At 51.6% G+C, this 27,710-nt stretch overlaps 2 protein-coding genes and 1 pseudogene across 3 annotated transcripts; 2 read left to right on the top strand and 1 right to left on the bottom strand.

Moving 5' to 3' along the window:
- Rpl30-ps5 (ribosomal protein L30, pseudogene 5) lies at positions 425-893 on the top strand (annotated as a pseudogene).
- On the top strand, positions 2,741-14,286 carry Ctsz (cathepsin Z). The gene is made up of 6 exons (NM_022325.5): positions 2,741-3,030; positions 3,452-3,615; positions 8,113-8,292; positions 12,574-12,724; positions 13,037-13,202; positions 13,798-14,286. The coding sequence occupies exons 1-6, from the start codon at positions 2,882-2,884 to the stop codon at positions 13,906-13,908; spliced, it is 921 nt and encodes a 306-aa protein (NP_071720.1). The 5' UTR covers positions 2,741-2,881; the 3' UTR covers positions 13,909-14,286.
- Positions 14,275-25,976, bottom strand: Nelfcd (negative elongation factor complex member C/D, Th1l). 2 transcript variants are annotated; one of them, XM_006499946.3, is made up of 15 exons: positions 25,746-25,936; positions 21,635-21,753; positions 21,347-21,456; positions 19,961-20,070; positions 19,106-19,213; positions 18,576-18,728; positions 18,274-18,404; positions 17,632-17,797; positions 17,040-17,174; positions 16,527-16,666; positions 15,753-15,867; positions 15,368-15,463; positions 15,151-15,291; positions 14,834-14,963; positions 14,275-14,749 (listed from the first exon to the last, which is right to left on the bottom strand). In XM_006499946.3, exons 2-15 carry the CDS (start codon positions 21,664-21,666, stop codon positions 14,715-14,717), a joined length of 1,602 nt encoding a protein of 533 aa, XP_006500009.1. In that variant the 5' UTR covers positions 21,667-21,753; positions 25,746-25,936; the 3' UTR covers positions 14,275-14,714. The 2 variants fall into 2 exon arrangements, with proteins under 2 accessions (XP_006500009.1, NP_065605.2); NM_020580.3 differs by having other exon boundaries at positions 14,278-14,749; positions 25,824-25,976.
- Positions 25,977-27,710: the final 1,734 nt, after the last annotated feature.

Below are 27,710 nucleotides of genomic sequence, written 5' to 3'. Positions count from 1 at the left end.
ACAGTGCTTACAGAGCAAGACGACAGACGGGTGCCTTTTAGCCTTCACGACTTCCTGCGGGCCACGCAGATGACACTAAGGTCATCGCACCTGCTATGCAATTTTCTGAGCCTGGGAAAAAGTGAAGCCTCCTAAGCTCGTGGACCTACGAGACAGGGCCAGCGAGGGGAGGTCACATGCCCTCGTGGCATGCCCATCATATCTAAATAGCGTCTGAGTGTTTGCTGTGATGATGCCCAAACATGCTCACAGTACCCCAGGGTTGTCAACACCACATGGCCAGATGAAGATGGTAAGCTCCCTTGTAAACCATCGTGAGACATGAGCGTTCAGTCTGGGGCCCTCCTGTCTGCTGACTCCAGGAAGACTGTAAGCCCTGGAATGTGTGAGTGGACTTTGCACCATCAAGAAGACCCTGGCCTATCTTCCTTCCCCGGCCATCTTATCGGCTGATTTTGGTTGGGGGTTGTCCTGTACCTAAGGCATGAAGATGGTGGCTGCAAAGAAGATGAAAAAGTCTCTGGAGTTGATCAACTCTAGGTTCCAGCTTGTTATGAAAAGTGGAACGTATGTGCTGGGATACAAACAGACTCTGAAGATGATCAGACAAGGCAACGCAAAGTTGGCTGTCCTCACTAACAGCTGCCCAGCTTTGAGGAAATCTGAACTAGAATACTATGTCTAAAACTGCTAGAATATTGGCTAAAACTGGTGTCCATCAGTACAGTGGCACTAATATTGAACTGGGTACAGCGTGTGGAAAATACTACAGCGTATGCACACTGGCTATCATTGACCCAGGTGATTCTGATATTATTAGAAGCACGCCAGAACAGACTGGTGAGAAGTAAACAAGAAAGTTTTCCTTTAATAAAACTTTGCCAGAGAGCCTTAAAAAAAGAAGAAGAAGAAGAAGAAGAAGAAGAAGAAGAAGAAGAAGAAGAAGAAGAAGAAGAAGAAGAAGAAGAAGAAGAAGAAGAAGAAGAAGAAGAAGAAGAAAAGCCGCCCCTGGCTGGCTTCTGGGGGGGGGACGACAACCTCTGTTACTCACAAAATATTTTCAGCTCTTCCTTTCTTCCTTCTTTCCTTCCTTTCATTCATTTTAATTAATTAATTAGCTAATTAACTAATTCAGAAGTTGAGCACACAGACTGCCCTTCCAGAGGGCCAGAGCTCTGTTCTCAGCACCCACATCTATTGGCTCACAGCAGCTTCTAACTCCAGTTCCATGGTGCTGGGTATGCTCTTCCGGCCTCCAAGGACACCCAGACTCATGCACACATATAACATATAGGCACACATAGACGACACATTATTTAAAGTGTATATTTTGTTAATTTTAAAACTCCACTCATTCATTTGCTCGTTATCTGTGCCAGGGATTGAACTTGGGACCGTGAGCACACTGAGTACACACTCTCCCGATAAACGCTGCTGCCCTATTGTGCTCTTCACTAGACCTTGCCTGTGGGATGCCATAGAATCGCCAAGACCAATTGTCCCCTTCCTGCGAGAGAGAGCCCATGTGGAACCCACGTGGGAGGCGACACTCCCCCAGAGTGGACCGAAGGGCTCTAAGGTCAATGCATGGTCACTACTGGGGAGAACTGGCTTAGGGAACTCAGGTCTCTGCCTGGGCCTTGGGAGGCCCTCATTCCTACCAGGCTACTTACCACCCAGCAGAAGGGAGAGGTTGCCATGACCCCCCAGGATGAAAGATTTCAACATACAGATGCCAGTGTTCATTTGCCTCCGTGACTACTTTATAGCAACAGGGAACAAAACTCTTGCGTTGTTAAGGGTAGCCCCAAGTTTGCTTCTGAGGTCTTGTTCTGCTCTCTGACAGGAGGTATCCAGCAGGCTTTTGAGTCTTGTTGGAATCCTGGGTGATCTGGAAAGGCAGGCAGCAAGACAGCCATTATGATTTCTGACTGCCCCTATCCACAGACAGAGGAATGGCTGTAGCCCCACTGGCCATCGCGCATCAGGAATCTCACACCCACCACCTGGAGAGAGCCTGAGATAAAACACCAGGGGATGTTTCTTACAGAAGAAGAGATAGCTTTGTGGCCTGGGACTGCTGACAATAGCTCACGGGGCACAGGGGGAAGGGGAAATTCTCCCATTACGAAACCTAGGCTGGCCAGGTCCCACTTCTTTCTCAGTTCCTCATCTTGGAAGAGTCTGGTTAGCAGGGACCCTTTCCAGAACCCCAGGGACTCACGATATATGTGCCAAGTGAAAAAAAAGAAAAAAAAGAAAAAAGAAAAGAGTAATCCTGGAAGGATCCTTCTCTGTGAAGGAGAGCTGTCTCTTCAGGAAAAGCCTGGGTCTTGGGGGGTGGAGAGGAGGGGCTCAGAAAGCCAGGCTAGAGTCCAATGCTGGGTATGACCCACACCTTCTTCCAGCCTCAGGATATCTCTGTGCGCTCCTAGGGAGACCTAACCTAATGGGACACTGCACCACACTCCAGAGCAGAGAAACAAAAGAATCTGGGCTGAGTGGGCCAATGGAAGCCTGCTGAGCCCTACCCTGCTCCAGGATGCCTGGGTCTCTGAATAGTAAACTTAAGTTTTGCTGTCAGTCCGTGTTATCACAATGGCTGGTGGCACTGTCAGGTCTGGGGTCTGGTTGTGTGACCCCAGGTTCTGCTGATCCGGTTGTTTGATTCCTAGTGAGGCAGATTATCTCCTGGGGGCTGCCGAGCGGGGCGGGGCGGGGGCAGGAGCAGCGGGGAAGGCCCCGCCCTCGGGGTGTGTCCAACTTGGGCGCCTCCTAAAGGACCGGGCGGGGCGTCCCGAGCGCGTGGGCCTGCGGGTCGGGTCAAGAGGTCGAAGGTGCTGCGCGTGATCCAGGATCCGAATTGGCCCGGAGCAGGAGCATGGCGTCGTCGGGGTCGGTGCAGCAGCTGCCCCTGGTGCTGCTGATGTTGCTGTTGGCGAGTGCGGCACGGGCCAGACTCTACTTCCGCTCGGGCCAGACTTGCTACCATCCCATTCGCGGGGACCAGCTGGCTCTGCTGGGGCGCAGGTGGGCGCGGGGCTGTGCCTAGGGAGGAAAAGGGTCAACTTCTAGGCCAGGCGCGCACCCCCTGACACTTGGGACCTTGCCCCATCCTCCCTCATTAGGCCTGGGAAGCACAAATCCCATCCCTTCCTTTTGGGATGATTTTCACATCCGGGGAGCTCTGGGGTTTGCTGGTTTGGGCAGTTCTCGCCTCTACTGCCTTTGTTAGTGAGCATTAGCGTATTTCGGAGATGCTCTGTCACATTCAGCTTCCAATAGTCCTGGGTTCTGCTGGTGGCTCTTCTGGGTCAAGTTCTGAACCGACCACAGTTTGGGAAGAAGGCCAACAGGAGAAATGACTGGATTTGTGGCCCTGGTGGGGGTAGGGAGAGGGGAGGCCCTATGCGTTCCAGAGTTGGTTTCCATTGCCATGATGTCCTCCCAGGACTTATCCTCGGCCGCATGAGTACCTGTCCCCAGCGGATCTCCCCAAGAATTGGGACTGGAGAAATGTGAACGGTGTCAACTATGCCAGCGTCACCAGGAACCAGCACATCCCACAGTACTGTGGTTCCTGCTGGGCCCACGGCAGCACCAGTGCCATGGCAGGTAGGTGGCCTGGCGCTCCATGCTAAGCCTAGGGCAGGGCCAGTATCTTGGCCAGGTGGGTGGCTGCACTTCACCATCCAATCTACCTTTAGGTGAGCCATGATAGCCATAGCCCGGGGCTACAGGGGCCCATGGCCCTGTACCATGATTCAGACTTGGATTTCCCCTCAGCCAGAGTGAGGTGGCTGTGTCATTCTGGAGTTCTCTCCTGTGGGCCTACTAGGGCCTCTGTGGGACAGGCTTGGGCTGGAATCTGGTGACAAGTGGCTCCCAGGAACCTTCCCTTCCTCAGAACTTGTGACTTCAGCCATTGAGAACCATGGGACCGGTGTTGCAAAATCACTGAGTTCACAGTTGGTTTGTGGGGCGTGGAAGTGAAACTGCTTCTCAGTAGCAGCTGGCATTTGAGGTGAACATGTTCCCCAGTACGAAATGGCCCCCCCAGCTCTCTTCTTCGAACCTTAGCCTGGCCGCCCAAGAGTCAAGTAGAAGTTCATTCAGTAGGAAGAGAGAGGCCCCAGAGGGCTGCTGTGCCCTTCCTTGGTAGAGGAAGCAGGAGCCAGGGAGTGCCAATCTACCTGTAGCATGGAGATTCAGCTTTGCCATCCCCAGAGGTGGTTCCTGGAAACCAATGGGGAAGGGAGTCTCCTGCCTGGGAGTGGGACTCAGCCAGTGTCCTCTCTTGATTGGGTATCTTTTTGGCCAAGTCTGTTGTAGGTGGAGCCTAGGTTGAGGATTAAGAAAATGAAATTTCATTACTGAAATGGCAGTGCTCTTGCCCGTAGGGCTTATGTAGGTCTTGCCTGCCAGTTGGCTCTCAGTGCCCAGCCTAGGAAGCCTCTTTCAGGTCGGGAGACTGCGTTGTGAGATGGATGGCAGCTTCAGTTCAGCCCATCAGCCTGGACTCTCTTTTGAGGATGAGGGGTTCCTGTCTGAGGGCAGTCTGTACCCCAGCAGTAGCCAGGGGCAGATGTAGCTGTGGCCCCTCATAGAGCCACCTCTGAGGGCTGGGGCATACTGCTGACTTTTCAGAAAGAGGAAGAAAGAAAGAAGGTGGGCTGACAAGAGGTACTTACCAAGCAGGCAGGGGGTAAGGAGTGGGCAGCCATAGCAGAGGAGTAGAGCAAAGTCCGGGGCGCTTAGGAATGGTGTGGCCAGACTGCTGTTGGGGAAGCGAAAGGCCCCTCTCAGCAGAGCATAGTGTGGGGTGAGTGTGACATGGAGTGGGAAAGATCCTTGGGTCTCTGGATCGAGTTAAACGAGGAGGGTGTAGAACATTGCAGGATCAGGAGAGATGGCCAGAGGCTGTTGGGCCTACCCCTCTTGGGTGGGCACTAGGCCCTACCGAGGTTGTATCTTCCCAGTTGCTACAAGGCAGTGTCCTTGGGGAAAATGGCTGCTTCGTTCTTTTCTTCTTCTTCTTCTTCTTCATTTTTTTTTTTTTTTTTTTTTGGTTTTTCGAGACAGGGTTTCTCTGTGTAGCCCTGGCTGTCCTGGAACTCACTTTGTAGACCAGGCTGGCCTTGAACTCAGAAATCCGCCTGCCTCTGCCTCCCGAGTGCTGGGATTAAAGGCGTGCGCCACCACGCCCGGCTCCGTTCTTCTTAAGTCCCCGACATCTTCGTCAGTAGCAGTCAGAGCCTTGCTTCCTCTTTCGATGAGTAGACATCAGAGAGGACTTCCGTGGGGCCCTGGCCATTTGCCAGGGACAGAGCAGGAGACTAGTATACCTTTCCCCGTCTCTGGGTTAAGGGGCGTGTGGGTTCTTTAATGAAGCGTTTGCCAATGGTTGATGCGGTTAAGCATCCAAGCGGCCTCTCCTTGACCAGTCACTTCTGATAGGTGACCAAGAGACCCTTGGTCCCACCCGTCTCTCACTGCCCTGTTGCTCCTGTTGGGTTAGCTGGAGCCAGCCCCATCCCCCGCCCACGTGCTCCTCTGTGCCCTCACCAGCCTCACTTCCGCATTGCCTCACGTCGAGTTTTTTAGCTCCTCAGGCCAGGCTACCAGGCTTCCTAACATCCTAACGATGGGGTGGAGCGAGTCCCTCGCTGTACCACACCCGGCTCTGCCTCCTTCCTAGGACCTTTGCTTCGCCAGTCCCCACACTTCTGAGTTCTGGGTTCCCAGCAGTGACCTTTTCCTAACTTTCCTGTCCGTGTGCTGCTGCCCTCTGACCTCCATTCCTGCGGCCTTCAGCCCCAGACATTCAGGTCATCTTACTCACCAAGCCCATCCTGCCCCTGAGGACACTCAAGCAAAAGCTTAGAGGTTATCAAACTCACCTTACGTTCCTCCTGCAAACTGGTCCCAGGTTCTTTAGCTGTTCCATTCGTCCCTAGTGAGGGCACTACATGGTGTCTTTCCTAACACCTTGGCTCCTGTCTGGTCACAGACCGTATGCTTGCTAAACCTGAGTTCCATCCTATTTCTTTATTTGATACCATCTCAGGATTCCAAAGACAGGTCCTTCTCTGACCTCCAGAGCCTGCACAGTTATCTGGCTCCTCCTCCTTCTTGTCCTCATGTCAGCAGGTGAGGAATAGTCACCTTCATACCCAAGTTGCTCCTCTCCTTTTCTAATGTCCTCTCGCTCCTCTCCTTGGATGAGAGTTTTGGTTATTGCTCTATTGCTGCAATGAGACACCATGACCAAGGCCACTTTCAAAAGGCAGCATGTAACTGGGGCTTTGCTTACGACCGTCATGGTGGGAAGCATGGCAGCAGGCATGGTGCTGGAACAGTCGCTAAGGACTTACAATCTGATCCAGGGCCCAGAGGTAGAGAGGTGCGGGCTTTTTTAAACCTCAGAGCCCAACCCTAGAGGCACAGCTCCTCCAAGGCCACACCTCCTAATTCTTCCCCAAATAGTCCACCAACTGGAGACCAAGCATTCAAACACATGAGACTATGGGGGCCGTTCTCATTCAAACCGCCACGGATAAACATCTCCCAGGCTGTGCTATGTACATGATAACTTAGCCCCCGGATGGTCCCCACCACATCTCCTTGCAGTGTTGTCCTGCTTGCCCTCTGCCTTGCCTCCAGTGCCATGGCACAAGCCCCACAAAGCAGAACTCGCTCCTGCTGGCCAGTCCTACTGTGTGTACTGCACGGTGCGCAGAGGTGTGAATGGAGATATCATGATGGGACTAAGGCTAAGGACGCAGAGCGTGGTTGTGTAGACAGGCCATCTCAAGAAGCCTGTGAAGTCTGGAGCTGGTTGGTTGGTCAGGTTGGAGCTAGACATTAAGTCAGGTCTAGAAGATGGCAGGCCTGAGGTTATCCAGACAGCCCCTGACAGCGGGTCTTAGCTGAGGTCACCAGAGGGACCTGAGAAGAAGAAAGGGACCTCAGCAAGTCAGAGTGAGAAGCACTCTTCTGAGGTGGAGTGCAGAAGAGCCATGCCAGGCAGACATGCCAGGCGCTTCAGAAGACCGGGGTGGCCCCTCTGCTGTCAGATGAGGATGGAGAAGGGATTTGGATGGATGGGTGGTGTGGAGATTGGGACCCTGACAAGAGTGGCTTGAAAGGCCAAAGAGAGACGTGCACGCAATGGTGAATCCCTCTCTCCCAGTGCTGAGAGGGAAAGCGTGGAGCCATTGAACTCTGGGAAAGAGGTCTGTGCTTGAAGGTGCCCTCTCATGGAAAGGTGACCTGCTGCTGGGGATGCAGAGGGAGAAGGCTAGAGGGAGCCGAGCTTGGGGGAAGGAGACAGGAGGGAGGGTCCATCTGCCTTGGACAGCTGGGAGCCTGCTTGCCTGTAGCACAGAAAGATATCCCAGGCACAGAAACAGGTCTAAAATGGTGGCGAGACAAGGTCTGCTTGTGCGTTGTTCCGTGGCGAGCCCTCTGAGGTGGTGGAGTGTGACTAGGGCGTGTGAGGGATGGCTCAGAGCTGAAGACCATGTGAAGGAGGGAGAGAAAACAAAGGTAAGCTTTGCTTTAGGGGAGGAGTGGGTGGGGCTATAGGGGAAATGGCCTGGGGTGCTTGGTTGCTTTATACGGGCGGGCGGGCGGGCGTGTAGAGCTTAAGAGTGAAGAACAAGATGGCTTTTCAGGAAGTAGGTCAGCCATCCCCTGGTGGATGTTGTGATGATCCTATCTATCTCTTAGTGGGGGTGGGGGTGGGGGGGTGGTAGTACGTGAGCACTGAGTGCTGGTGTCCGGCCCCCCACTGAGACTCATCTGGCTCCCCTAGGCTGCCCTTGTCCCTGGAGATGCCCACCCCAGCCTTCCCCGTATGGTGTGTCTGGTCTCTAGCCTCCTCACAGGAGTAGTTTCGTTGCCATCCTATAGTGATGCTTTACAAGTTCTTGGGACCTCTAAACCCGGCCCTGCCTCATGTCACTTGCAGACAGACAGGCAGATGTCATGGCGCTGAGGAAGACCAGAGAAAGTCTCTGAAGGACCGTGGGGCAGAGCCCTGGGACGTTTGCTGGGGCAGTCTTGGTGTTGGGGGAACGTGGGTGCTGACCAGAGTGCTGCCTCTTACAGACCGAATCAACATCAAGAGGAAAGGTGCATGGCCCTCCATCCTGCTGTCCGTACAGAATGTCATTGACTGTGGCAATGCTGGCTCTTGTGAAGGGGGCAATGACCTTCCGGTGTGGGAGTATGCCCACAAGCATGGCATCCCCGATGAGACCTGCAACAACTACCAGGCCAAGGACCAAGGTAGACCCTGCCTATGTTCCCACATTGCTACACACCTGTCTCGTTCCAAGGGAGAGTGGCTGAGAGCTCACATTTACTCCATATCTGTCACACTATGTGGTTGGAATGCTGCAGAGGACTCCAGACTGGGGATTTAGCTCAGTGGTAGAGTGCTGGCCTACTTACTTTACATGAGGCCCTAGGCTCAATCTCAATTTTTTTTTTTTTTTTTGTCTTTCTACACAGGGTTTCTCTGTATAGCCCTGGCTGTCCTGGAACTCACTCTGTAGACCAGGCTGGCCTCGAACTCAGAAATCTGCTTGCCTCTGCCTCCCAAGTGCTGGGATTAAAGGTGTGCACCGCCACTGCCCCACCCAATCTCAAATCTTAAAAGTAAACAAACAAACAAATAAAATAAAGCAGAGCACCGCATGACTGGATGTGGCATGTGCGTGTGCACAGCTGGCATGTGGATGGTCTCATGGGCCTTACTTACAGAGAAAGAATTCTCTGCTGTAATTGGGTGTCCTTTGTTCTGGATGAGCAAACCCAGCAGGGACCAGAGATCCCACCAGGGGGACAGACACAGGGTGGAGGGAAGGCAATGGACTGCTTTATGGAATAACCCAGGGGCCTTATCCCTTTTCCTTCATTCCCAAACTGGCGAGTGACATCCAGCTGAGGTTAGGTCCCTTTGACCTTCACTGGTGGTTAGGGTCATCAGGACCACTGACCAGTTTCCTCTTCCCAGAGCCACTATGTTCCTGGTGCAACTCACGCTGGGACTGGTGCCTGGGGGGTGGGGATGACTAATTAAGTTGATGATGTAATCCTTAAGGAGTTTACTGACCCAGGGAAGGATCTAAATAGATGATTGTTAAGTACAGGTCAGCCTCGGTGTCTTCCTTAGTCTCTTTCCACCTTGCTCTCTCTCTCTGAGCCTAAAGTGCATCCAGTTTGCTAGCCTGGCTGGCAAGCAGACTTCAGAGACCCACTAGTCTTCACCCCCCGGGGCTGGGACCACAGACAGGTGGCATCATGCTGACTTTCTGTGGGTGCTAAGGATCTGAGCGCTGGTCCTGCAACAGCTCTTTACTACCTGACTAGTTTCCCCAGCCTTAAACCTGATTCTTTTCTTCCTTCATTTTTTATTTTTTATTTTATTATTATTATTTTATTTATTTATTTATTGGTTTTGTTTTGTTTTTTGAGACACGTTTTCTCTGTGTAGCCCTGGCTGTCCTGGAATTCACTTTGTAGACCAGGCTGGCCTCGAACTCAGAAATCCTCAGAAATCCGCCTGCCTCTGTCTCCAGAGTGCTGGGATTAAAGGCATGTGTGCTACCACGCCCTGCCCCATTTTTTACTTTTAAAAACAAACTACAAAGTATTCAGCAACAGTGATATATTGTAGAATCGCAACATACAATGTAAAAAGCAGGTTCCTTTCTTTTTCTCCCCCCCTCCCCCCCTCCAACTCAGAAATCCACCTGCCTCTGCCTCCTAAATGCTGGGATTAAAGGCGTGTGCCACCACTGCCCGGTCAAAAGCAGGTTTTTGAGCATCTCCAAGTCCCCACCCAGCATGTTATGCTTTGAGATTTGGGTACAATACATCACTATTTTATCTTAGGATTCCCAAGAATGCTGGAAAATTCCAAAATTAGGATTACTCCTAACATACTTTTAGCAAACTTCACATTCTGTTAGACAGCTATAATTTTTGTTTCACAAATACAAGTTTAGTAATTTTTCAAAGAGCTATGTCCTGCAGTAGTGTTCAATATGAAACATAATTTACAATTCCGATCTCCCCAGTGAGGCAATGGCCCCACGTGAAATCACTGCCCATTAGGGGTATGTTCTGTATTAAGAATGTGTGATTCCTCCTTGAAAGAACAAAGGACAAAATATCCTAGCTATGTGATTTCACTAGTAAGCAGTTTGCCCTTTTTTATTAGCCTTCCTTGTTCTCTCCAAATGTTACACTGTACACACGTGCATTTGTTTTCTTACATGTATGTATTATGGGACAGATAGGCTCTCCCTATAAAGGTGAACAGGGTTTCCTGGGTTTGGGTCACTTTGCTTAATATTATACAAGCTAAAGTCCATTCATTATCTCTGCAAACTTTGTGATTCCATTTTTCTTCAGCATAGTAATCATTTTATATGTGCCAGGTCTTTATTATCCATTCACCTGTTGGTGGGCAGCTAGTTCCATTCCACTGTCTGCCGTACTGATCCATTCCACTGTCGTCTGCCATAGTGAATAAAGCAGCAGTAAACTTGGGCAAGCAAAGAACTCACGGGGAGGCTATGGGGTCAGGGTATGTGTGCAGAGGTGGAACAGCTGGATCGTACGGGGTTCTCAGGGTATGTGTGCAGAGGTGGAACATCTGGATCGTACAGGGTTCTCAGGGTAGGTGCCCAGGGGTGGAACAGCTGGATCATACGGGGTTCTCAGGGTATGTGCCCAGGGGTGGAACAGCTGGATCATATGGGGCCTCAGGGTATGTGCCCAGGGGTGGAACAGCTGGATCATACAGGGTTCTCAGGGTATGTGCCCAGGGGTGGAACAGCTGGATCATACGGGGTTCTCAGGGTATGTGCCCAGGGGTGGAACAGCTGGATCATACGGGGTTCTCAGGGTATGTGCCCAGGGGTGGAACAGCTGGATCATATGGGGCCTCAGGATATGTGCCCAGGGGTGGAACAGCTGGGTCATATGGTAGTTTTAATTTTTTGAGGAATCTCCAAACTGATTTCCATAATGGCTGTGTTAATTTGCATCTCCATCAGCAATGAATAAGGGCTCCTTTTCTCCAAAACATCCTCTCCAACATTTGCGGTCAGGTCGCTTGATGACAGTCATTGTGACAATGATGAGGTAGTTTCTCAAAGTAGTTTCAATTTGCATTTCCCTGCTAGCTCCATGACTAGGGATATTGAATTTTTCTTCTTCTTGAGACAAGGTCTCACTATGTACCCTTGGCCCTCCTGGAACTCAATATGTAGACCAGGTTTCAAACTCAGAGATCCTCCTACCCCTCTCCCCCAAGTGCTGGGATTAAAGATGTCTGCCACCACCCCTAGACCTACTTTTGAAAAACTCGATGCATGTGGCCATTTGTTGACTGGCAGGCAGTCTTCCTTCCTTGCTGTTCAATGTTTGAAGTGCTTAGTAAATTCTGGATGTTTCAAGTGTAGCTGGTAAAGATTTTCTTCTATTCTGTGGATCCTGTGTTCTGACGCTGTACAAAAACATTTATTTTCAGGTGGTCTCATTTGTTATTTGGGGCTAATCCCTGTTCTACTGATAGTCTATTCAGAAAGTTCCAGCCTATCCATGTATCTTAAGGGGGATTTAACATATCCTTGTCTAGAAGCTTGTGTTTCGGGTTTTAAGTTGAGGTCTTTGATCCCACTTGAATTGATCTTTATACGGGATAAAAGGTAGAAATCTAACTTTATTTTTCTTATGTACATATGTAGTTTTCTCAGCACCGTTGGTTGACTGGGCTTTTTAATTGTTTTTTTTTTTTTTTTTTTTTTTCGGAGACAGGGTTTCTCTGTGTAGCCCTGGCTGTCTTGGAACTCACTCTGTAGACGAGGCTGGCCTCAAACTCAGAAATCCACCTGTCTCTGCCTCCCAAGTGTTGGTCTTTTTCCTGATGTATGTTTTTGCCTCCTTTGTCAAGAATTAAGGGGCATAATGTTGTCAGGTCTGTCCAGATGTTCTGTCCATCTGTCTGTTACTATGTCAGCGCTAGTTTTGATCACTATAGCTCTGTAGTGTAAGTCGAGGCCAGCTTTGGCTGTTCCTGTAAACCAAATTCTGATGCTTCTCAATGCAAGAAGAGGATGCACGTCTTCAAATCAAGTACACTGGCCTGCTCAGTCACTAGCCTGCAGTGCAATTGCCTGGTTCATTTTAAAAATCTGATTGCATTCAGTTTTTAATTCCAGCATGCTGTGAGGGCCTCCTGGCCTTTAAAGCAGAAGAGAAGGGCTACTGTAGAGGGCTCTGCTATGTACTAATCCTGCTATGTATCCTGCCATGTACTAATCCTGCCATGTAGTAATCCAACCCGCTTGTTCTTTCTGTTCTGCCCAGGCCGGGGTGGGGGAGGGGCTTCTCTTTGCAGCTGAGAGAAGCATGTAATTAGGGAGCACCTGAGCTGGATGGCTTCCGCTGTCAGCTAATGAATGGCACACTAAATGAGAAAAGTGGAGAAGATGGGGCGGGCTTCGTTAGCGGGTTAATGAGGAGCTAGTGTCATGCTGACTTCTTGTGTTGTAGACTGTGACAAGTTTAACCAGTGTGGGACCTGCACTGAATTCAAAGAGTGTCACACCATCCAGAATTACACCCTCTGGAGAGTGGGTGATTACGGCTCCCTGTCCGGGAGGGAGAAGATGATGGCCGAGATCTATGCCAATGGTCCCATCAGGTAAGGAGAGGTCTCTTCGGGTAGTGGTGAAGCCACAGCTAGGTCTGTGCACATTCCTGTACCTTGTTCGTCTTTCCTACCTTGCCATTGTGACCCCCTAGCTTGAGTACCACATAACGTTTTTTGCCTGTTGGCTTTCTCAGAAGTAAACAGGAGCCATTAGCCAGTCTGCCCCAGGGAACTCCTGTGTAAGCTAGAAGCCCCTGACTGGTGAATCTGGATGTTGGTGGGACCACTGAAGCAGGGTTTGGACTCCTGTAGCCCGAGTCACACAAACACCCATGTGCCACTTACACTGATAACTTTTCACAGCTGCGGGATAATGGCAACAGAGATGATGTCTAACTACACTGGGGGCATCTATGCTGAGCACCAGGACCAGGCCGTTATCAACCACATCATCTCTGTAGCTGGCTGGGGTGTCAGCAACGATGGCATCGAGTACTGGATTGTCCGAAATTCATGGGGCGAACCCTGGGTAAGATAGCTCCCCTTTCTTAAGGTTAGACTGGAATCCACAACCCTCCTCAGCTTCACGGAGAGCTGGCTGCAGCTATGTCACCAGGACACAAGCAACGTCAGGGCTGTGCAGGACTGCTGCTGTCCCGTGCGTGTAGCACTGGGTGTTAGAAGCCCCTGAGGTGCCAGTGGCTCCTCCCCAAGCCCCGGTGCTCGGGAAACAGTTAAGGCTGGGGTCAAACAGTCCTGTTGGTGGCGACTGACTGGCTACGCCTTGAGGACCAGCTCATGCTTGCTCCTGCCATGTGTTTCATTCACCGTGTGTTTCATTCGAGCTGGGTCAAAGGTCCAGGGGAGGATAAGTGGCCACAAGTGGGGTATTAACAGGGAGACAATCACATTTTCTTGCATTATTTAGCTGCCTGCAGAGTTAAACATTTAACTGAGAGGGGCCGTATCAGAGCTTTGCTGCTTATGTGGGCCTGAGGGAGCCTGTCTGGACCCTCAGATTCTATAGGGCTAGTCTACGGATGGTGGCTGAGGGCAGGGCCTGGGTCTACAGAACAGAGGGACCATGTCCTGAGGCACTAATGCAGAGTTCTTGCTCCTTACAGGGTGAGAAAGGCTGGATGAGGATCGTGACCAGCACCTACAAGGGAGGCACAGGTGACAGCTACAACCTTGCCATCGAGAGTGCCTGCACATTTGGGGACCCCATTGTTTAGGTAGATGTCTCTGGAAGCAGCGCTGTGAACCATGACAGGGAGGGGTGATTAATTACTGACACTGGACATGTCCAGACAGCTATAAACAGTGCTTGTGGACATGAGGACCAGAGTGTGGACTGCATCCCGAGAGGAGACGGTAAAGGATGAAACACAACTGCACTGGGACCCTCCGCCGTACCCTCCAGGCCTGCCTCCTCCACCACTGAGCCCTCCAGGCCTGCCTCCTCTTCTACAGTGCTTGCCTTCAGCCACCCGGAGAAGAGAGCTATGGTTTAGGACAGCTCAACTTATCACCAGATCTGGAGCCCTGGAATCCATGGGAGGGGGGAACAAGTCCAGACTGCTTAAGAAATGAGTAAAATATCTGGCTTCCCACGCTTGTGTACTTTATTTACACGAGACTAGCACACACAACACACGCACACTCCCACACACACACATACAACTCAACATTACTCTTGGAAACTTAAAGTAACTGACCATCTGGGTCATAGGAAGGAAACTTACATAAACCCTTCATGAAGTGTCCCAGCTGCTAGATTCCCACTACCCAGAGGCCCACTGGGTCCCTGTTCAGAGGTGGCACACGCCTGGGATGTGACATGTAGCACAGAGCCACACTGCGACACAGGGGGGCTGTCTGCCACAGAAGCTACCTTTGAGAAGAGTTGCCTGCTTCTTCCCAGCAGACCCTGCTTCCAGGAGGCTGGTTGAGCCTCTTCACAGAGCAGCTTTCTGAACGAGTCCTCTGGTCCCCCCACCCCAGGCTGGCATGGAAGTTTCGGCTTCAGTTACAGATGCGCTCAGTTCACCACGATGAAGTTCGACTTGCAGTGAGCTGTACAGAAACACATGGCCACTGCATTAGAGCAGGTGAGGAGTAAGGTGGGCCATCATGGCACAGGGTACCTCGAGGCCTTACCAATGAACTCCGTCACGGGGTCATGCTCGCCCTCTGCCTTGATGGTGCCCGCGATGCTGTCATTTTCCAAGATGGGGAGGAAAAGCTGCACAAAGTCTGAGGTGTACGGAGGGGCGATGACATCCAGAACCTAGTGGGGAGACCTCAGGGTGACTGACCTGCTGATGCGGGAGACCGCACTCCATAATAGTCAGGGAGGTGTGAGAGGCCCTGCCGGGCTTTTCCAGAGACACCGCAGCCCCCACCTACACCACCCAGCCAGAAGGGCTGGGCTAGTGAAGAGTGACCCGTGACCCCACGGTGCGCTCACTGCTGACCTCAGTGACAAAGTAGCGGATGAGGGAGATGTCCGTGTCCAGCTTCTCCAGACATTTGCGGATATAACTGACCACCGGCAGGACGTAGCCGCGGCTCAGCAGGTGCACCATCCTGTCCAGCAGGGTCTTTTTCAACTCGAGCTGTGGAAGAACAGAGACCGGGAGCAGGTCAGAGCTGCAAGTCTCCAGCATCGAGACACTCTGGGGTGCAGCTCACCTGCTCCATCACGTCTAGCTGGGAGTGCTCTGTCTCAAAAAGCTTAACAAGCAGCTGCAGAACCTGGGGGTGCAGGAGCTGGTGGCAGGTGCTGATCTGTGAACACCCAGAAGACATCACTGAGGCGCCTGCCACTCTCAGGGCTTATTAGCAGAACATGGGGAGTATACAGAATTGTCACACCCACCCAAAGTGGCTTACTGCCGATGGGGACACCACCTGTCAGCTTCTAGGTTTCCTCCCCCTAACACTTGATAAAAACACATCTACAGTCAAGTGAAACTAGATACTTAAGGAAAAGCTGGTAGGACACAAACTACCCCAACGCAAAGGTCTAAGACACAGAGCACTATGCATCTTACAAGTGGTCCTTCCGACCTCTCACCTCATCCAACAAGGCCAGGTGAACTGGAGTGTGATCAGTCTGCAGCTGGAAGTACCTTGGCTCCGATACGGTCCAATCTACCCACTTGAGCACGCCCATCGCCACCACTGGAAACCTACAGGCAGAGTGGGGAAACTGAGGCTGAATATGCCAGAGCAGCAAACAGCTGGGAATCAGAAAAGGCAGTGTCTGCGGACACAGTGGCTCCCCTTCACTCTGCCCTGAGGTAGTGGCTTGTGACAGAAGTGGTTTGATGAGGTCCTCCCAGAAGGGATCTGTTCTCAGCTACTTCCAAACCCATCATCCCTCCCCATGAGGAAAGGGCCATGCGGAGGGCGCTGCCTGGCAGCCTGGGCTCCCGTTTACCTTTACTTCAGACCCTTCCTTAGTCCCCAGAAAAGTGAAAGTGCCTAAGACGGTACATACGTACCGTCATACGTACGCAGTCACGAGTCACTCCTATCCAGGCAATGCTTGTTGGTTTAACAGTGTGATTACAGATGAACCCAGTTTCTCTAATTCTGGATGTCCTTTCTTTAGTCTACTCTGTGAAGGTCTGCTGGGCAGATTTCTGGCCAATAAGCCCTCCTGCTGCTGCAGCTGCTAAGTTCCCCATGTGTGCTTAAGCACGAGAAACCCAAGTTTCTTACTCAGCGCAAGAGTACATGCTCTAACCATGGAAGCATGAGGGCTTGAACTCCAGGGAATGGATGGGGGAACAGGTGTCACACTCACCTACTAGTGCACTGACAGAGTGACGGGTGTCACACTCACCGAATGCACTGATAAAGTGTGCTCAGCTCAGCCACCAGCTCAGAGGCCCCTTTGTTCTCGTTGCAGCACAGGTTGTGGACAGTCTCGATAGCCTTTGACGTGGACTTGAGCTCGTCTTTGCCAATGCTGACCCGCTTGTTCTGAAAGCATACAAGCTGCTGAGGGATGATGGGAGTGTGGCCTTGCCGTGGGGTATCCCGGCACAACCTCTTTTCTCCCCAAGTCCCTTTCCCTGTTTCCACGTCAAAAATTCACTCAACCATCAGACTACACAGTCGCACAGCCCATAGAAACCAATTGGAGGCAGCTGATTGGGTGGTCCAGGGAAGTCCTAGTGTAAGAGATGCCACACAATTCCTGTGGCACCGGGCTCTCACTATCTTGTGCACAATGGTAAAGATATTGCTGATGCTGGGTAGGCTGGAGATTTCTTGCTGCCCAAACCCCCACAGAGTAGCAGATCTAGGGAGGCCACTGGTCTGAGAGCCCATGGGGTCTCAGCACGGACTGTACCTTCTTCCAGGTCTCAACCACACTGGCAGCGTAAGCCAGGATGTGGATGTACTTGTGTTTGTGGTCCTGGTTGATCTTGGCCCCTGGCTTGAAGAGCGACTGCATGAACAGGTCCAGGAAGGCCGGCACCCGGATCTAAGGAGAGGCACACTTGGGAGTGGGCTGGTAGGGAGGCCCTGGCTCTCCCAACCATAGGGCTCTGACAGAGGGAAGGCTGAGGGGAAGGATAAATTGACAGTTTAATGGTGTAGGATGTGCCTGTGTGGTGAACCGTTTGCCTAGAATGTGACAGGCCCTGGCTTTAATTGCAGTAGTGCCAGAAAGCAAGGTTGGGAGGAGGGCTTATGCCAGGTGTAGCCATGCTTGTAACCCCTGGCATGTCACTCAGAGAGGCTAGGGCAGGACAACTGGCTCTGTTTGAGACCAGCCTGGGCCAGAGAGCGAGACCTTGCGTTTAACAACATCAATAAAAACTACTATAACAAAGATCAGCATGCATGGCCTTAAGAGAATGAGGGGAACTTGGAGACCCCCCAAGACACCTGACACCTAGTGTGGGGCACCTGGCCTCACTGAAGCACGGGCAGCTTACGAGTTCCACGGGAGGAGGGTCCATGCTGGTGAACATCTTGAACAAGACCGTGATGTCTGCAGGATTCAGGGCTCCTCTGGACAGCATGGCGCCAAGCGCTTGGCAGGCTCGGGGGTAGGAGGCAGCTGTGCCCAAGGCCAGCGTGATCTGACTGGCATCATGGCCCCTGGTTGGAAAACCACACACCATCACTAACAGCTTTCTTTCTTTCACTTTTGAACATCCAGGACTGAGCTGGTAGGACCCCTGTGCTTTCTGACAGCTCTATTATTCGCTCCTTCAACAAACTGACCCCTGGGAACAACAGCTACAGTGAGCTGCGAAAGGCCCTGATGCAGCTACAGCCTCCATGAGGGATTCACACACCCTACACATGTTAGCAGAGGAGGCTCAGCAGCAGACAGTGAATTGCCTTGGGCTCCTGGAGAACCAGGCTGGACTGTTTTCATGTCACTCCTACAACATGTGTGCACACGCCCAGCCTACCAGAGTAATCGTGTCCTTGGCAAAATGGTCACCAACAAGGCCTAGAGACACTGAGTTCAGCTCCACAGGTAAGTAAAGGTGACCTAGAATTGATGGAGCTGGAAGCGGGCTGTGGGCCTGAGGAAGGGAGGCAGAGCAGGCAAGCAGATGTCTCACTTCTCCTGGGCGAAGCGCTGGACTTCCTGAGCGACCCTGCGCACTGCAGAACCACCCTGTTCCTCCTGTGCCAGCACGGACATCATGGCCTGTGCAAACAGGTACGTGTGCTCGCCATGGCATACCATCTTCTAGAAAGTTACAGGGAGACAAGGTCAGGTCACAGTGTAAGTGCAGATAAAGGAGTTTCTGGCCAGGGGTTTTCTGACCTGGAGAATCTTTACAGAGTGAGGACGTCTCATGCTCAGAAGACTGGCCTCAGCCAGCCGTCTCCATGTAGCCTGAGATTCAGAGGGACTTACTGCAAACTCAGGGAGATTTTTCTCAAGGTTTTCTTCTCCCCCATCCAAGATCGTGGCTAGAGAGGTCCGAAGCACTCTGGAGAACACTTCCAACTGCTGGCAGGCTGTGGACACGCTGGTGATCTCCCCTTGGTACCCCGCATCAGAAATGAGCTGCCACACAACGCAAAGCCAAGGGTCAGCACCTGGGGCGCCCGCCACCTTTCAGAGCAGTGAGCCAGTCAACTCTTTGTAGGGGCTGAGCCAAGCAAGAACTGCTCTTGATCCCCAACTTTTCCTATGCTTCATGCGGTGCCACCATGTAGGTGCTTGCTTAACCCAGACTCACACGTCTCCTGGGCCTTGGCATCTGAAAAAAGGCAGCCAGGTCGGGTCTGCCTGAGGCCTGTCAGCGCATATGCGCCATCTAAGCTCAGCTGTGCCCCACACTGCGACAGTCAGCACTGCCCTAAGCACAGACACCATCTCTGCTCCTCGCACCCAGGGCTGACCTGCTTCTCGTCTTTCCTGGAGTCCAGCGTTCTCCCTACCTTCACAGTGAAGTTGAGCATCAAACAGTCAGGATGGGCCTCGGCCAACTTATAAAACAGATCTCTCCATGTTGTGTGTGCGATCATCTGCTCAAGCCAAGCTGGGGTCTACCAAAGACAAAGGACAAGGCCAAAGACCTCACTTTAGACTCGGAAGTCTGTGCTGTACAAGCCGTGGTTCCAATTGAAGAGACCTATGGGCCCCAGCTCTGGGAGGAGCAGGGCTTGCCTTGCACAGGCAGTTTAGCTGAATGGTCACTTCCTGGATGTCGGGTCACAACTCTGGAAAGATGTGCCTAACCAGAGAGGGTACAGAACATGCTTCCTGGAAGACACATGAAATGTCCCATGGAAGCACGGATCCCTTGGGGCCACATCACGTACAACTAACTCATGTTTACCGAGCCCTTTGCCTTTGGCAGCGGGGAGAAAGGCATCCCTGCCACTGCGGGAGCACAATGGGGCTCCCAGAGAAGACAGAGTCACCTGGACCACTGGCTGGTCCTGAAGGAAGACGGCCAGAAGCCGCAGCAGTCTGTGACATTTCCTATACCTTCCTTCCAAGCCCGCCTCCCTCCACCAGGGGCTGAGCCACAGACCAGATCCACATGATTTATATACACTCTGCACAAGCTCTGCTCCATGGTTTCCTGTGTACCTAGTGTTTGTCATGCTTGCGTCTTGGAGGACCCGCGGGCAGCCTTCAAGCCAGACCTGCACGCAGTAGTCGGGGGAGACACTGGGTGCTCCTGGCCTCAGCACTGGAACCTCCCATGCAAGCACCTCACTCCTCAGAGTGCAGAGAGGATGCTGGCCAAGGCTGTGGCATGCTGGGGCAAGGACAGCGTCCCTCACCTCTCCTTCTTCAGTGAAAATAGAATCTGCTTTCCGAGGGTCGAAGTGCTTGATCAGCAAACTCTTCAAGTGGTTTTCCACAGTCTCCTGCACCTGCACAGGCTCAACGCCTGGGAGAAGATGGAAGCTTTACCTGAAGCAGCACCCCCTTCCGAACCCCCAAAACAGCATGGCCAGTCTACCAGTATCGCAGAGCTCTACCACCACCACAGCAACAGCAGCCAAGATTCTGGACCCTGTAGAATTAGCCTCTAAGTCTATTCAGTGGTAACACCCAAAAGAAAGAAACACAGTGTGGGTCCATGAGATGTCTGCCCTTTCTATATGGCCAAGAGAGACATCTTCAAACTTATACTCATCAAAAACAGAGGGCCAGGTGAGGAGCTCAAAGAGCACTCTGGCCCTGTGGAGATGGCAGGTGCAGTCAAGAGCCTCACTAGGATCCAGTCACCCTGACAGCCGTGAGGCAGCTGGTTTCCGGACAGTGCTTGAATGACGTCAGTGTACCCAATTCAGTGGATTTACAGTAAGGCTCTGTTCTGATCACATTAGCTAAAAGCCATCTTCAGAGCCAGTCCTAAATTATCCATCATTTAGTGCTGGCTGTAACAGGCCTCTTGAAAGGAGACACTGAGCATACACCGTGGAACCCTGTAATTCTACGGCTGGGGAAGCAGCTCGGTGAGAATCAGTTCACAGGCTGCCTGCAAACCCAGCAACTGAATCAGAGCTCAGAGCTGAGCACACAAAGCGGGGGACTCAGTCCTTCTGCCTTTGAATCTTGGAAACCAGGAATGCTTGGAAGGCTAATCTATCAGCATTGTAAGGACCCAAAGGTCTCTTGAAGAAGATGAGCAGAAGTTGGCTAGATGGCTCAGTGGTTACAGTGCTTCTCATACAAACATGGGGACCAAACTTGGATGTCTAAAACCCATGCAAAAGTACCAGGTGGGCATAGTGGTCAACTTGTAACCCAGCACTCAGCAGGAAGGACAGGGTCTACAGCAGCACTCAGCAGGAAGGACAGGGGTCTACAGCAGCACTCAGCAGGAAGGACAGGGTCTACAGCAGCACTCAGCAGGAAGGACAGGGTCTACAGCAAGCTGGCTGGTGAGAGTAGCCATCTCAGCAAGCCCTGGGCTTGACCGAGACCCCATGATAATGAGTGAGGCAGTAAAGCAAGCCAACAAGACTCCAAACTCAACCTTGAACCCCCATCTGCATCTATGCCCATCACACCCATGTGTACACATATGCTTGTGCACCCACACATCTATGTATACACACACACACACACACACACACACACACACACACACACAACTTGTAAATGGAAAATGAAACAGGAGGGTAAGTGGCCAGGACAGGGACTACCCTCCCAAGCACCTGTCTGAATGAGCCACTCAGCCAGCAGGTTCACTGTCTGGGCCACTGCCGTGTAGTTCTCAGATAAGAGCTGGATGACGTTTTCTGGAGACCCTCCTGCCTGGAAATACCTGGGAAGAGCAAAAGGTCAGCTTTTACACTGAGGGGACACAGAGGAGCTGGGGTAGACAGGTGGGCAGGACAGGCAGTCGGGGTTCAGGGTCTTCTAAGGGGCCAAGGACTCTAGCCAACTTCCCTGCCGAGGTCACATTCTTCACACCCCCGAGTGTGCACACTGCCCTCGCACACCTCTTCAGAGTGTTGAAGATGGAGGGCTCCATGATGTAGTCCCGGGTGGAAAACTTATGCAGGCATTCCTGCTGCACCTCAGCATCGTCCTCTCCTTCTCCGGAATCATCTTCCTGATGCTGGGAAAGGCAAGAGCCCCGAGAGGTCCCCTTAATATATAAATGCCCTGCAATCTTGCTCTAGAGATCTCAAAGACCATTTTCAAAGTGTCACACGCATGATCTCATCTGACCCTATAACAACCTCACGATGTGAGCTAGACAAGAGGCAGCTTCAAAGGGGTCAGGAACCACACCAAGCACGCTATCTGCTGGATGGTCCACAGTGGTGAGTCTTGTACACCAGGCCTGGCATTCTCTTTCAACAAAGGCATTCATGACTCCATTCCAGTCAGGAGTGGGGTCTATGAGCTGGCCTAGGGAGGACCAAGAGTGACAGCTGACATTCAGCTCAACAGTCAGCCACCGACACTACTCCACACCGGCTCCCCGATGCTCTCCAGTAAAGACTAACAGAGTGACTCTTGACAGTAAGAGCCACCAAGTTACACTTACTATCACCAACCCTCCAAATGACAGGCTTGTCTAGATTTAGACATACTTCTAGCTGGAGGCCACCCACGCTGGCTGTCTGACCTGCTAACAAATACATGGTATGAGCCGGGCAGTGGTGGCGCACACCTTTAATCCCAGCACTTGGGAGGCAGAGGCAGGCGGATTTCTGAGTTCAAGGCCAGCCTGGTCTACAGAGTGAGTTTCAGGATAGCCAGGGCTACACAGAGAAACCCTGTCTCGAAAAAAGAAAAAAAAAAAGCCAATAAAAAAACAAAAACAAATACATGGTATGGTGGACCGAGTGACCTCAGGTCTGTCTGGCTGCAAAGCTGTCGTCAAAATAGCAAGCAGATACTCTGTAACAATGACTGCACTGAGTCTGGGAACCTGAAAAATACAAGACATAGTGTTTCCATGGGAGGAGTTCGCAAAGTAGGAGGCCAACCTCCAGGCAACTGACATGATGAGGTAAGAGCCAGGCCAGGAACCAGCAAAAGAGCCAAACTCAATCCTCTCCCTGTTCTCGTAAAGAAAATATTGAAACACAATTATAGCCACTCTTGTGCATTATTATCCGTGACTACTTCTCCTAATCTGGTTGTTAAGTAGTTATGAAACAGCCCCACACAACCTAAGACACATACAATGTGGCTCTTTACAAGAACTTTGTCCCAGTGGTCTAGACTCTCTGACAGCAATGTGCTAGGAGCAGACAGAGTCCACCGACTTCATTCTGATGGCTGGGGTGTATTCTCTCGGACCACATCTCTAAAGGGTGCCTGCAGAAGGTTGCACTTCAATCTAAGAGCCACTCAAACGATGTCAGCATTGCCAGGCTTCTACCCTGCCCCCCACCCTGACAATATTTCTCCGACACACCAGGCCTTGAAGCCTCTCTCATGTCTACAGCTTCAGCCGGCTGGACCTGTCTTGACCACTTCAGATGGAAGCATGCAACACCCTTTCCCACTCTACATCCCAACAGGACTCTGAACTCTCAAGTTCAACTGATCCGGTCTTTGCCTGGAAACAGAGCAGCCCGCACAACGAGACTTCAATAAATGACTCCTCTAGTCAGCCATGTGCCACCCAGAAACCTTGGATGTGTCCTCAGTTTCTCCTCCTCTCCCTTCCCTCCTACTGTCTGCCAGCAAGCCCCCCCACCCCCCGCACTCCATCTCCCATTCGAGGGTCCAGGATGCTTCCTGCAGCAACACCTCCATACGCCTGCCTCAATCTGTGACCCCACGAAATCACCTTTCACGTCGATGCTACCCTCGTTAAGTCACAAATCTGACCTAGCTGCTTAGTTTCCTGTTTCCCTCGGCAGGGAAAAGAACCCCAGCTCTGATGTAACCCTGTCCTGCTTACCTGTGCAGTCTCAGCTACCATCAGTCCCGTGTACATCCTGTGGACAACTCATCTAAGTGTCTATAAGTCAATTGCTTTGAGCTCCCACCATCCGGACTCAACAGCACTGTAGGCTCTCTACCTCGTCCTGTCCCCAAACCAGGGAAGATGGACCCAGCTCAAGTCTCCATCCTCCAGCCCTCTGGACTTTCGCCCCTTCAAGTACAGTCAGAGAATAGAGATGAAGCAAGTGGGCAAAGCGCAGGGGTGTGCAGTGTTTTCACACTGTCACATTCCCACCTACAGGCGTGCTGAACCACAGTCAGGACACCTAAGTCACAGGTGTGACACCCCACTAGCTCATCCCTCTCATTGGAGAGAACACATTAGGGTCAACAGGTCAAACCAGCGTCACTAAGACTGAAATTCAGTGCCAGGTATAGTGGCGCACACCTTTAATCCCAGCACTTGGGAGGCAGAGGCAGGCAGATTTCTGAGTTCGAAGCCAGCCTTGTCTACAAAGTGAGTTCCAGGACAGCCAGGGCTACACAGAGAAACCCTGTCTCGAAAAACCAAAAACAAAAAAAAAAAGGACTGAAATTCAGTGGACTCTAGGCCAGGGCCTGGCACGCCTAACCCTCAACAGACACAGAACATGGACGACAACCACCAAGCTAATCCACAGAGTACTTTCTTGTGTCTGTGTGGTCTCCTGAGATGTTCCTGTGTGTACATTGTCTGTGTGTAGATGTTAGAGATCAAGGTTGGGTGTCTTCTCCAGTCACTCTCCACACCCCTTTTTGAAGGTCTCTCGGTAACACGGACGGTTCAGCTGGCTGGCCAGGGGGCTCCAGGGATCCCCCGGTGCTGGATTACAGACAAGAGCTTTTTATGTGGATGATAGTTTCTGAACTCAGGACCTAGTGCTCCTGTGGCAAGCACAGTACTCGCTAAGCCATCCCCGACTCTTACTGAATCTGAACCACCTCAGTTACTGAGCCACTTAAGTGACACAAAGGACATCACTCTGAGTCTTCTTTCCTTCCTTATGCCCTGGGCAGGTGGCTGAGTCTTTCTGCCTTATTTTACTTATGAATAACACTCAATTCAAACTCTAGAACAGTGGTTCTCAGCCTTCCTAATGCTGCAACCCTTCAACACAGTTCCTCATGCTGTGGTGAACTCCACCTGTAAAATTACTTTTGTTGTTACTTCATAACTGTCATCTGCTACTGTTAGGAATCACAATGTGAATATGCAAGATATCTGATATGACCCCCACAGGGTCACAGCCCACAGGTTGAGAACTGCTGCTCTAGCGCCTAGCCTGCGATACCACACAAAAGCACTTAGCCCAACATCCAAATTAGCTAAATCCAACTCTATATATCCACCTCCGAGTTCCCAAGTGATGTAGTATGCTCTAGCATACAAACAGATGCCCAGGGTCTTATGTCCTACTGGTCAGCAGCTAGCTCTATAGGACCCCTGGAAGCTGCAACTGATGACTGACAGCTCCTGGTCCAGCAACCAACCAACCAACCACGGAGGGCTTCCCTCACTCGGTTCCAGAAACCCCTCACCTTTCCTCCATCACCCTCACTGCACCACTGACCACTCCACTGGTATACCTCACTGCATCCCATATTCATTCAAAGCTCATCTCACTTCCTGTAGAAAAGCCAAATTCCAGGGCCCCTACTCACTGTCCAGAAGGATATGGGAGGCTTAAGTCAGTCATACAGCTGGGTGGACTTCTGATTTCCTAACCCTGGTGTTTGGGGGGACACTGAACGATACCCGTTCCCCATCTCTCACCCAAATCTTGGACAGTCGGGGCTACGAGATCTTTCCTGTCCTGTACTCTAAGGATGAATGAAATCACCCAAAAGTGGAAAAAAAAGTTTGGTCTGTCCAGCACCGGAGAGTGTTTTCCCAACCCCAGAATGCTGCTGGAGTTTGGAGTTAGTTTGTTCACTGTATCACTGTGGTCCACTTCTCCCTTAGAGTCTGTCCTGCCCCCTCGGGCACCATGGCTTCTGCTTCGCAGAGATCAGCCCCAGGTGTCACTGGGAATCGGAATGCATGGGAAACTGAGGTCCCTAACGGGGCAGGACCGGCCCGAAGCCCTGAGTGCAGTTCCTGGACCCGCTTTGCTAGGGTCCGGGGTCGGAGGTCAGGGAGTCAAGGGTCACGGGTCCCCGTACCCGGGTCTGGCCGGAGCAGGAGCCGCGAGGACAGGACACAAACCCGGCTTCCTGGCGGAACGCCTACGGCCCTCTCACCTGGCCGCCGTCTGCCTCTTCGCCCCACTCTGAGGCATTCCCGAAGTAGTCTTCTCCCATAATTGTACCCGGCGCCGGACCCGCCATATCTGCCGCGTCTCCTCACTGCGCGTGCGCCGGACACAACAAATGGAAGAGCGCGTGCGCGGTTCTGGGCCTCAGGCAAGGCTAGAGAGGCGGAGTTGGAAAGGGGCGTGGTTACAGAGGAGGCGTGGCCTAGTCTTTGGCCTGCTGGGCGGGGAAACACCTTGTAGGATCTCTCATGAGCAAGATGGCTTGAGTCACAGCTTTATGTCTGCCCAGAACACTTCCAAGTTACCTTTTCTCCTTTTTAAGACAGGGTCTCGCCGGGCGCGGTGGCGCACGCCTTTAATCCCAGCACTCGGGAGGCAGAGGCAGGCGAATTTCTGAGTTCGAGGCCAGCCTGGTCTACAAAGTGAGTTCCAGGACAGCCAGAGCTATACAGAGAAACCCTGTCTCAAAAAAAAAAAAAAAAAAAAAAAAGACAGGGTCTCACTCGGAAGTGCAAGCATGCTTCCAGTTGCTATAAAAACCTCGAACCTTCAGTGAGCTTAAGCTTTGCCTGGACAGTGCAGCTGCCAACCGAGCAGGTATCACAGAAATGTTCGGATTTCTTTTACTATGGGCAAAAAGTACTCGGTGCATTGCAGAGCGAGATATAAAACATATTTCCAGTGGAGGAGGCCCTACAGCCTACAAAAGCCATGACTGGGCTCTGGAAAAGTGGACCCACTGAACACCTAGACTGAAGATACCTGGAGAGGCCTCCTGGCAGGTGGCCCCAAATCATCGATCGGGGAGGTTAACACCATGGGCTCTGGATGCAGACAGTGAGGAGAGGCTAGAGAAAAGAGCCAGCCATGTAGTACAGTCCTCAGGCACTGTCTGCAGAGCTGTTGGAATGCTATTTTACTTCTTCCTTCCTTCCATCATTTGACAAGTGTTTGTTGAATAACTCCTAAGTGCCTGGATCATTGATAACACCTGGAGTACAGTGACGTACTCAGGGACGAGATCCTTGCCACTTTGCCACCCATGATCCGAGGGAGCTAGCCTGCAAACAAAGGGGAGAAATGATAATACTGGATAACCAAAGTAAATAGTCTGTAATGATAGAAGAGACTTTCCCAAGATGCTCAGGGTGGCTCTTTCCATTCCAAATAACCTGGTGAAGAAAGTCCCCCACCAGAGCTTGTGGCACCCTGCATTGTAGTTGATGCCAGAGCCACCCAAGGTGACAACCACTTGCAAGGCTTTAGTCCGATGGCACATTGAAGCACTAGACACAGAGTTAGCAGGTAGTCAGCAGGAATTAGTTATTATAAAAGTTCATCTGGATTTTTGTTTAAGGAAAGTGATGGAACAGATATATCTGGAATGTCTAGCTATTTGCTACACCCAAAGAGGACTTATGGAGAGGAGGGAGGAAACCAGAGTTGCAGGGAGTGAGGAGGAAGGTGGAAAGGCAAGGAATGGTCTGGTAAGAGGCTACTTAGACTTCCAGTCTGTACACTCACAGATAGCCCAGCAGGAGGTAGGTTTCTGCCTGGGGACAAAGATGTGTTCAGGCTGAGGCCATTGGAGGCAACCCTGAAAGGCTTCTTTGCAGATGGTGGAAGGACCACTTTCCATCTCTCTGCTTGGTGGGTCTAGATCCAGCTCACATGATGAAGGAGCTTTAAGTTCAGGAGTGCCCTGCTATGGATTTGTTTCAGGCTCATTTTTATTTGTTTTCTGAAAATGTTGGGAATAATGAATGTCTGTTAAATTCCAACTATGGCTCTTAGATACTGTCTGAGTGGAAAGCAGGCAGATTCATTTATGAATAATTAATTGCACGTACAGAAGCAGGGATTGTCTAACTCA

This window comes from Mus musculus, chromosome 2 (assembly GCF_000001635.26).
Source record: "Mus musculus strain C57BL/6J chromosome 2, GRCm38.p6 C57BL/6J".
NCBI lineage: Eukaryota > Metazoa > Chordata > Mammalia > Rodentia > Muridae > Mus > Mus musculus.
The sequence above is the reverse complement of the archived record's forward strand: the minus strand, read 5'-3'. Positions and strand labels throughout refer to the sequence as shown.